Source organism: Protobothrops mucrosquamatus, unplaced genomic scaffold (assembly GCF_001527695.2).
Source record: "Protobothrops mucrosquamatus isolate PMUCROS unplaced genomic scaffold, P.Mucros_1.0 scaffold5448, whole genome shotgun sequence".
NCBI classification, from domain to species: domain Eukaryota; kingdom Metazoa; phylum Chordata; class Lepidosauria; order Squamata; family Viperidae; genus Protobothrops; species Protobothrops mucrosquamatus.
The window spans coordinates 36,505-47,163 of record NW_015391306.1 but is presented as its reverse complement, the minus strand read 5'-3'; the positions used below and the strand labels follow the sequence as shown (position 1 = coordinate 47,163).

At 49.1% G+C, this 10,659-nt stretch overlaps 1 protein-coding gene across 1 annotated transcript in view; it reads left to right on the top strand.

Moving 5' to 3' along the window:
- Positions 1 to 10,427, top strand: part of RPRD1B (regulation of nuclear pre-mRNA domain containing 1B) — a 46,902-nt gene extending 36,475 nt beyond the window's left edge. The window contains exons 5-7 of the mRNA XM_015829114.1: positions 3,541 to 3,718; positions 4,863 to 5,038; positions 10,278 to 10,427. Of these exons, the coding sequence (XP_015684600.1) occupies positions 3,541 to 3,718; positions 4,863 to 5,038; positions 10,278 to 10,427 (504 nt within the window). The remainder of the gene's footprint in view (positions 1 to 3,540; positions 3,719 to 4,862; positions 5,039 to 10,277) is intronic.
- The last annotated feature ends 232 nt before the right edge of the window (positions 10,428 to 10,659 follow it).

Genomic DNA, 10,659 nt, shown 5'->3' with positions numbered 1-10,659 from the left:
CTTTCTCTCTCTCTCCCCCTCTCTCTCCCCCTCCCTCTCCTCTCTTTCTCTTTTTCTCCTTTTCTCTCTCTCTCACTTTCTCTCTCTCTCTCTTTTTCTCACTTTCTCTCCCTGCTTGGCTGCAGCATGTCACGGTTCCCATAGATGAGACCAGTAAAAACAGAACTCCAAGGCAAAAAAGTTTCCTTAAAGCAGAGTTCTCCAACCCTTCCGGGCTCGCGGCCCGGAGAGGAGAGCAGCTTCCAAATTACTGCTTGTGCACGCACATGCATGCACACAAACAGTGCCACACCCACTGGCGCAGTACTAGTGGCTACGTTCGCGCATGCACAAATGGGCCACACACACACATGTGCTAGCAGCCCATTCACACATGCACAAACGGGGTGTGCATACCCCCTCCCTATGCTAGTGTTTCCGTTTGCAACCGCACGCTTGCGTAAACGACCGTGGGCGCTAGCATGAGTGGGGGGAATGCATGCCCATGCATGTGCGCTCACGCATGCGCCAGCCATTTTTGCGGACTGCTGGCTAAGAGCCCGCAACCCGCTACTGGCCCATAGGTTGGGGACCCCTGCCTTGAAGAACATATTTATTTGGCTACACAGTCTCGGCACGATCAAAAGTTCAATTACAGTAGTGGTCAAAATTGTGGAAACATTTTGGGAAAAGTGTATTTTTGAGGTTTGATGGCTAATAACACCCCTTTTTTGGGGGAGTAGTACCATAAAACTATATATCAATGGAAAGATAATTTAATCAAGAATGTAATGCAACAGAGTTTGTTCAATTATCTGGACTGTATTCTATGAAAGGTTACAGCCAAATAACCAGAAAAAGGAAGCACAACTTGCTTAGGTTGATATCAGGGAGCTTTCCTTCATCCGATTGTAGCCAATGAGCACGAGTGTTTAGAGAGCCAATCCGGTGTCATCTTGTTCTGGCAATGAGCCAATCAGATCACAGCCGGATCCAGTTATTGATGTCCTGTATTGAAGCTGAGAGGAGGACATTTGTCAGTGTGTTATGTGATCACTATCAAGTCAGTTGGGTTTTTTTGTGTTCTTGAGTGAGCTTGTAAAATGTAATAAAATTAAAGTCATGGTGCAAAGAGTTGACTGGCCACCCAGAAAGCGACGTAAAAGAGTATTATTAAGTGAACAAGGCTACAGTTATAAAGAAATTAGAAGAAAAATGGGTGGAAACTGAACCAAAGGTGGCATTTCTACTGTACACTTATCTCAAAAGGTTTCCACAATTTTGGTCACGACTGTAACTACTTGAGCGGGCTTTCTAACGCAATCAGCAATGACCTTGGTTCCCATGGAACAATTTATTGTTTTGACTAAGCTAACAAAATACTCATCCCCTCCCTCCCAACTCTGTGACATTTGAAAACGAAGGGAAAATGGCTTCAGCCCAATTCGTTTGCGGAGTTGACCCAGCCCTTGGCGAGGCCTCTGGGGCTTGCTGGGATGGGGCTGTGGCCTTAAAATTCTATTTATTTGACAAGGAGGACACTTCGCGGATGTGGACCTTCAAAGGAATACCGAACAAATGAAGGATCTGCTTGTAGGAGGAGATCTGGAGAAGCATCGGTCTTCCTTTGAACTTTTGAGGCATGCATCGGGGTCCTCCCAGCCTGGCACCCCCAGAAGTTCTGCCCCCCCCCACCCAGTGGAAACACGGCCTTTGAATTCTTGGGAGAGGAAGAAGGCCCACACCTCTGAACAGAGGCCGGAGAAGGCCTGGTCACAACTTGCCCCAAATGTTGAATATTAAGAATTTTTGAGAAAGTTGTCAAGCAGGCCAACAGGATCCTGGATCACCCTTGTCTGAATATTACAATGCTGGGTTTTTTTTGGGGGGGGGGGTTCCCTCGTCTTTCTAACGTACAAGTAGTCCTCCATTTACAGCCATTCATTTCATGACCCTCCAGAGTTAAAATGCGGCTGAAAAAAGAGACTTACGCAGGGTCCTGGACCTTAGGCAGCCTTCCCCCATAATCAGGGGATCGGAATGTGGATGCTTGATAACCAGCATATGTTAATGATGATTGCAGGGTTTGTGACCTTTCCACCTAGCTTCAGACAAGCAGACCAGTGGGGGGGGGGACTGGATTCACTTAATGAACGCGTGGTTCACTTAACAACTTCAGTGATCTGCTTAACGGAAAAGGAAGCAGGAGACCGCGAATGCCAGTCCTGCTTTTTAGCCTGGAAAGCCAGCTAGCTGGGTGACCTTGGGCCGGTCCCTCTGGGTTCAGCCCACCTCACAGGGTTGTCGTCGTCGTCATGGGGAATAGAGGAGGAGAAAGGAGAATCTTAGTTAACGTTGGCCATCTTGAGTTATTTATGAGGATAATAGTCGAGATGGAACGAAGGAAGGAAGGAAGGAAGGAATAACAATTGTGGCAAAAAAAGTCCTCAGGTTTGGCGTGACCCACTTAACAGCTGCCTTGCTTAGCCATGGAAATTCTGGTCCCAACCGTGGTCATAAGCTGAGGACTACCTGTCAGCCCAAAAGAACCGATCCAGGAAACCTTAAACTGAATTTTCAAACCGAGCTGTTTCCCTGCTTCCTCGGATGAAGGTTTCAGCAGGCGTTGGCCTGGGCAGCCCATCCAAACTCAGGAAGCTTGGCCGAGTGTCACCTGGACAGGTGTTTATGCCAGGCAGAGAGAGGGCTGTGTCCCCCCCCCCCTATTTATCTCTTCCTGACAATGAGAACAATGAATCGTCTCCTCCGGAAGCTGTGGGTGCTCCATCCCTGGAGGTCTTCAAGAAGAGACTGGGCAGCCATTTCTCTGGAATGGTGTAGGGCAGGGAGGTCCAAACTTGGGGGCTTTAAGAATTGTGGACTTCCAACTTCCAGAATTAGGGAGGGAGGGAGGGAGGGAGAGAAGGAAGTAGAAGGAAAGGGACAGTGGGAGGAAGGAAGGGAAGAAGGAAAGGGAGGGAGGGAGGAAGGAAGAAAGAGGAGGAGGGAGGGAGGGGGTAAAGGAGGGAAAGAGGAAGGAAGGAAGGAAGGAAGGAAGGAAGGAAGGAAAGGAGCGAGGGAGTGAGAAAAGGAAGGGAAGAAAAAAAGGAAGGGAAAAAGAAAGGAGGGAAAGAGAAAGAAAGGGAAGAAAAGGAAGGAAGGAAGGAGGGAAAGAAAGGGAGGGAAGGAAGGAAGAAAAAGAGGAAAGGAGCGAGGGAGGGAAAGAAGAGAAGGAAGGGAAGAAAGAGAAAGAAAAAAGAAGGAAGGAAAGGAAAAGGACTCTTAGAATCCTGGGAGTTGAAGTCCACACGTCTTAAAAGTGGCCAAGTCTGGAGACCCCCTCCTCTAGGGTCTCCCGCTTGAGCAGGGGGTTGGACTAGAAGACCTCCAGGGTCCCTTCCAACTCTGCCATTCTGTCATCTACCCAGGCAGCCCGGGGGGCAGCGCCAGCCAAACCCTCGCCCCTCCGTGCCCAGGGCACTTTTGTCCCTCCTGGCGTCGCAGTCTCGGTGGGCACCCCCAGGCGGGGAGGCGGGAGCGCCCGAGAGCTTCGGGGCAGAGGGGCCGTGGGGAAGGCCCGGCGCCCATCTTTCCCTGTCTCCCCCCGGGCAGGCCGAGGACCTGATCAAGGCCCTGCAGGACTTGGAGAACGCGGCCTCGGGCGATGCCACCGTGCGGCAGAAGATCGCCTCTCTTCCCCAAGAGGTTCAGGACGTCTCGCTGCTGGAGAAGATCACAGGTCGGCAACTCTCCTCCCGGGGCCAAAACCCGCCCGGCTGAGCGGAAACCGAAACGGGGTCTAAGTCAGGGGTCCTCAACCGTGCCAACTTCTAAGACTTGTGGACTTCAACTCCCAGAATTCCCCAGCCAGCCATGCCTGGTTTTTTTCCCCCTTCCCACTGTCTAGAGTGGAGAGATTACAGAGGAAAGGATTACAAGAGAATAAGCAGGCCGTAACGGGGCTAGGCGTGAAAAGGAATGCATGAATGCCAGGGAATTCTGGGAGTTGAAGCCCACAAGTCTTAAAAGTGGCCGAGGTTGAGGACCCCTGGCCTAAGACAACTCACAAAGGCTACCAAAGGCGGGACTAAATGAAATGTGGGCAAAACCAGGTCTTCAGCACCTTTTGAAAAAGTGTCAAAGCGGGAGGCCAATGTTATCTTCCCCGGGGTGATGTTCCTCAGGGAAGGAGCCACCATGGAGAAGGCCCTTTTTCTTGGTCCCACCAGATGGGCCTCCTTAAATGGGGGAGACCCGTAACCTCCCCTGCCTCCCTGCTCCTGGTGGGTCAGGTGGATGTGATTGGGAAAAGATGGTCCTTCAAATAAGAGGGAGGGGGCCACCACGGAGAAAGTCTTTCTTCTTGGTCCCACCAGATGGACCTTCTTAAGAGGTCCAGCCTCCCCATTCTTGTGGGTGTACCTGGGTAAAGATGGTCCTTCAGATAAGAGGGAACCACCATGGAGAAGGTCCTTCTTCTTGGTCCCACCAGGTGGACCTCCTTAGGAGAGGGGACCCATAACATCCTTTGTCTGCCCACTCAGGTGGGTTGGGTAAATTTAGCTGGGAAAAGATGGTCCTTCAAATAAGAGGAAGGGGGCCACCATGGAGAAGGCCCTTCTTCTTGGTCCTACCAGGTGGACCTCCTTAAGAGAGGGGACCCCTGACATCCCCTGCCGTCCTGCTCTGCCAGGCTGGGAAAAGACGCACCGTTAACTTCCTCAGATTTTGCACAATGTAGAAAGTTGGCCAAGATTGCAAAATCCTCTCTTGCTTGGCATCCTTCCCTCCGGACGAGCGGCTCGCTGCTGGTCAGCAACACAAAAGGGGTTGTGTGCGTGCGTCCTCCCCGTAACCCGTTTTACTCTGTCTTCCGTGCGCAGACAAAGAGGCGGCGGAGCGCCTGTCGAAGACGGTGGACGAGGCCTGCTTGCTACTTGCCGAATACAACGGACGGCTAGCCGCGGAACTGGAGGACCGGCGCCAGTTGGCACGCATGTTGATCGAGTACACGCAGACCCAGAAGGACGTGCTAACGGAGAAGGAGAAGAAGCTAGAGGTGAGCGGGGCGCCCTGCCCACCCTCCTGGCCCCCTTCGCCTTCCGGGCACGGGTGGCCTGGGTGTAGGGCGAGTTACGCACACACCCACACACACACACTCATCTGGGGAAAGGGACTGCCTGGAGGTTCTCTAGGGCTTGTCCTTGAGCAGTCGTGGGCACCCATCCTGACTTGAGGACCTGTGGACTTCAACTCCCAGAGTTCCTGAGCCAGCCAGCATGGCTGGCTCAGGAATTCCGGGATTGAAGTCCACGGGGTCTTAAAATAGCCCTGGTTCTTGACACAGCCTGTTGACCAGGAAGAAGGTGCAGTTGCTTCTTAATCTGCCATTTGTACGTCTCGTTCAGTCCTCTTAGAATAACAAGTGGGAGATACCACTTTACAAGGCCTTGGTAAGGCCACACTTGGAATCCTGCATCCAGTTTTGGTCACCACGATGTAAAAAAGACGTCGAGACTCTAGAAAGAGTACAGAGAAGAGCAACAAAGAGGATCAGGGGACTGGAGGGTAAAACATATAAGGAACGGTTGCTGGAATTGGGTATGTCTAGTTTAACGAAGAGAAGGACGAGGGGGGACATGATAGCAATCTTCCAGTATCTCAGGGGCTACCACAAAGAAGAGGGAGTCAAGCTATTCTCCAAAGCAGGACAAGAAGCAATGGATGGAAACTAACCAAGGAGAGAAGCAACCTAAAACTAAGGAGAAACTTCCTGACAGTCAGAACAATTGACCAATGGAACAACCTGCCTCCAGAAGCGGTGAATGCGCCAACACTGGAAGAAACTGGACAGCCATTTGTGTGAAATGGTGTAGTGTTTCCTGCCTGAGCAGGGGGTTGGACTAGATGACTTCCAAGGTCCCTTCCAACTATTATTATTATCATTATGGATCATTGCACAGTCAGCCAGATGTTCAGACTGGATTTGGCATTTTGTCTATTATTATTATTATTATTATTATTATTATTATTATTATTATTATCTGAGAAGAATCTAAAAGAATAAAGTCTCAAAGGGCAAGCTCGGTGGACCAGTGGCTCTTTTTCTGCCCTCTGTTTTCTATGTTTCCCAAGCAATTCTCCAGCTGTCCATTGATTCAGATAGCTATTTCTTGTCTTTCTCACTTCACAAATATTGACAGATGTCAGTAAACATTGCTAAGCACGTTTGGCGTTTCGGCATATAAAATTCGCCCTTTCAAGTTGTTTAGGTAGGATATATATTCATTTTGAGATTTTCATTTAAAAATCCTCGAACTTATTTAAAAAAAAGTCTGACTCTTGGAACGAACACTTTTAATTTTCACTAGCCAATTTTTATTTCCTTTTTTTTGTTAGCTTAATCTATTGTTTTATTTATTTTTCTTTCTAAAATGTCCTGTCGGTACAGTATATCTCAGAAGGGTTGCTAACCGCGTGACTGGCTGGCGATCCGAAATGTTAAAATCCAGATTTAGAAGTTGTGGCTGACCTTGAGTGTTTCCTTGGCCGAATGCAGAATCCGTGTTGTTCCCGTAAAATGCCTGCATGGACCCGGGAGGCCTGGAATGGCCCCGAACTCTGGAGCCCCTGGTTGGGACCGCTTTCCCCAGGCATGAGTCATGCCTGAACTCCTTCCTGGCTCGGTGTGGGGGGGGGGGCTGCCGAAAAGGAGGGCTAGAGCTGCCTCCCTTAAACCCCACACAGACAAGACAGGGGCCAGCCATGTCCTTGGGAAGGTTCGAAAGGACGTGCTGGAGAAGCTTTGCAGCCGTTGAGTCTTTGTGCAACCAGATCAAGAAAAATTCTATTCTAGAATAGAATTAGAGTAGAGTAGAGTAGAATAGAATAGAATATAGAATAGAATAGAATAGAATAGAATAGAATAGAATAGAATTATGGAATAGAATAGAATAGAATTAGAGTAGAATAGAATAGAAGAATAGAATAGAACGGAACAGAACAGAACATAATAGAATTAGAGTAGAATAGAATAGAATAGGAGTAGAATAGAATTAGTAGAATTAGAGTAGAATAGAAGAATAGAATAGAACGGAACAGAACAAAAGAACAGAATAGAATAGAATAGAATAGAATAGAATAGAATAGAATAGAATAGAATAGAATAGAATAGAATAGAATAGAATAGAATAGAATAGCAAAGCTGGCTGGGGAATTCTGGGAGTTGAGATCCACAGGTCTTAAAATTGCCAAGATTGGACAATCCTGTTTTAAGTGAAGGAGGCTTTGGTTAACTGAAAATCACTCCACTCTCTCCATCAATTGCTAGCTGTTAGTTTGTGAAAGATAACAGCCCTGAGTGGCAAATCCGTGGAGTGATCTGATTGTTGAACAGAGTCAGTTATATTTTTCAATCAATCAATCAATCAATCAATCAATCAATCAATCAATCAATCAGAATAGAGCCAGAAGGGATCTTAGAGGTCTTCTAGTCCAGCCCCCCTGCTCAAGCAGGAGAACCTATACTGTCTCAGACAAGTGGCTGTCCAGCCTCTTCTTAAAAACCTCCAGTGATGGAGCGCCCACGATTTCTGGAGGCCAGCTGTTCCACTGGTTGATTGTCCTCCCTGTCAGGAAGTTTCTCCTTAATTCCAGGTTGCTTCTCTCCTTGGTCAGTTTCCATCCATTGTTTCTCGTCCTTCCCTCTGGTGCTTTGGGGCAGCCCCTCAAATACTGGAACTGCTATCATGTCCCCCCTAGTCCTCCTTTTCCTTAGACTAGCCAAACCCAAGTCCTGTAGCCGTTCTTCGTATGTTTTAGTCTCCAGGCCTTGGATCATCTTAGTTGCTCTTCTCTGAACTTTTTCCAAACTCTCAACATCTTTTTTGTGATAGGGTGACCAAAACTGCTTGCAGTATTCCAGGTGTGGCCTCACTAGGGCTTTAAAAAGCAATACTAACACTTCGTGTGATCTTGATTCTACACCTCTGTTTATACACCCCAGGATTTGTTAGCTTTTTTGTCTGCTGCTGCACACGGCCGGCTCACGGTCAAGCGATCGTCCACTAGGACCCCAAGGTCCCTCTCCCAGTTGCTGTTTTTTGAGCCAGGCCTCGCCCAGTCTGCACTTGTGCCTTTGGGGTTTCTCCTGCCTAAATGTAAGGCTTTGCTTTTCTCCACATTAAATATCATTTAATGGGGCCCATTATTTTTTTATAGAGCCTTTAAAAACCTGAAATTTCCTCGTCTGTCACCCTGGACCACAGCCCCAGGGTGACTCCTGCGCTTCTCGTGTTTGTCGGACCCGCCAAACGTGTGTGGCCTTTTTTGAGCCACAGTTACTTTCTTGGTCCGGCTGCATTTTCGCTTGAAGTCGCTTCCTTTTAAGGGGATTTTGAAATCTTTTGTGGATGGAGACCAGCAGTCTGGAAGCAGGGGAGGAATCCGTGGGTGGACTGGTGCCATTCGGGTTTCAAAGGATCTCTGCCTGTTGTGGAGTTTTGCAAACACACACGGGACAAAATCAGCAAGGCTGATCAACATGAAAGAGCTGCAGATCCTGGCAACTCTTTTTCCTGCGTGTTGCTGACTGTCAGCTGGGCCTGGGGGAAGAGTTGTTAGTTGCGAAGCCGTGTCCGACCCCTCGCGACCCCATGGACAACGTTCCTCCAGGCCTTCCTGTCCTCTACCATCTTCTGGAGTCCATTGAAGCTCCCGCCTGCTGCTTCAGGGACTCCATCCAGCCCCCTCCTTCTCTGTCATTGTCCCCTTCTTCTTCTCTTGCCCTCCATCTTTCCCAGCATGAGGCTCTTCTCCAGGAGTCCTTCCTTCTCATCAGGTGGCCAAAGTCCTTGAGTTTCCACTTCAGGATCTGGCCTTCTAAAGAGCAGTCGGGGTTGATCTCCTCTGGGACTGACCGGTTGGATCGCCTTGCAGTCCAGGGGACTCGCAGGGGTCTTCTCCAGCACCAGAGTTCAAAGGCCTCCAGTCTTTGGCGCTCAGCCTTTCTTACGGTCCAACTTTCACAGCCATACATTGCAACTGGGAAAACCATGGCCTTGACGATACGCACTTTTGTTGGCAGGGTGATGTCTCTGCTTTTTAGTATGCTGTCTAGATTTGCCATAGCTTTCCTCCCCAGGAGCAAGCGTCTTCTAATTTCTTGGCTGCAGTCCCCATCTGCGGTGATCTTGGAGCCCAGGAAGATAAAATCTGTCACTACCTCCATTTCTTCCCCATCTATTTGCCAGGAATTGAGAGGGCCAGATGCCATGATCTTGCTTTTCTTAATGTTGAGTTTCAAGCCCACTTTTGCACTCTCCTTCTTCACCTGCATCAAGAGGCTCTTTAGCTCCTCTTCACTTTCTGCCATTAGAGTGGCATCATCTGCATATCTTAGGTATAGAGCTACACCCTTACCTATGAGTAACATAGAAATGTTAATCACTGTCCATCTTGAATACCTAACGGAAGGAGGAATCTTTGTAAATGTTATAAATCGATATAAATCTATATCAGTGTTTTAATTAAATCAATAAATAATGTCCTATGGAGATTCTCCATTGTCCAGGTCAAGGTTTTTTAATAATAATAATAATGATGATAATGATGATGATGATGATGATGATGATGATGATGATGATGATGATGATGATGTTGGAAGGGACCTTGGAGGTCTTCTAGTCCAATCCCCTGCTCGGCTAAGATACCCTTTACCATTCCTGACAAATGGCTGTCCAGTCTCTTCTTAAAAACCTCCAGTGATGGATCACCCACAACTTCTGGAGGCAGGTTGTTCCACTGGTTAATTGTTCTCACTGTCAGGAAGTTTCTCCTTAGTTCTAGGTTCCTTCTCTCTTTGATGAGTTTCCATCTGTTGCTTCTTGTCCTGCCTTCAGGCGCTTTGGAGAAGAGCTTGACTCCCTCTTCTTTGGGGCAGCCCCTGAGATACTGGAAGACTCGTCCTTCTCTTCATTCAACTAGACATCCCCAATTCAGGCACTTTGGAGAATAGCCTGACTCCCTCTTTTTTGTGGGAATTGAAATCAAGCACATCAGTTTTGGAAAGAACGAGGACGTTGACCTTTCTCCTGTCTTCCTTGTCATTCTGATCACGTTGATCATTGAAGATGATCTTCGTTAAACTAGACATCCCCAATTCCAGCAACTGTTCCTTATATGTTTCAGCCTCCAGTCCCCTGATCATCTTTGTTGCTCTTCTCTGCACTCTTTCTAGACATGAATTAATATCCTCTCCCTCTTTCTCTCCCCCTCTTCCCCTCCCCTCCCCTTTGCAGGAATACAAGCAGAAACTGGCCCGGGTCACTCAGGTGCGCAAGGAGCTCAAGTCCCACATCCAGAGTCTGCCGGACCTCTCGCTGCTGCCCAACGTCACTGGCGGGCTGGCGCCCCTCCCGTCTGCTGGGGACCTTTTCTCTACTGACTAGGACACGGGGAGGGGGGTCTGCCTCGCCCGCCCACCCACCTGTCCCGGCCCCCCCGGCAGCAGACCCCTTCCGCCAGGACGAGGGATCCTCGCGGGAAGCTGACCTTCGAAGGGACGGGCAGAGACGCGCCGCCGTGGCCCATTCCATCTCCGCCGTGGCTGCTGCCCGGCCGGGGGACCGGGAGGGAGGGGGGGCGTAGGAAGTGGGCACGGGCACCGAAGGGCACCGCCTT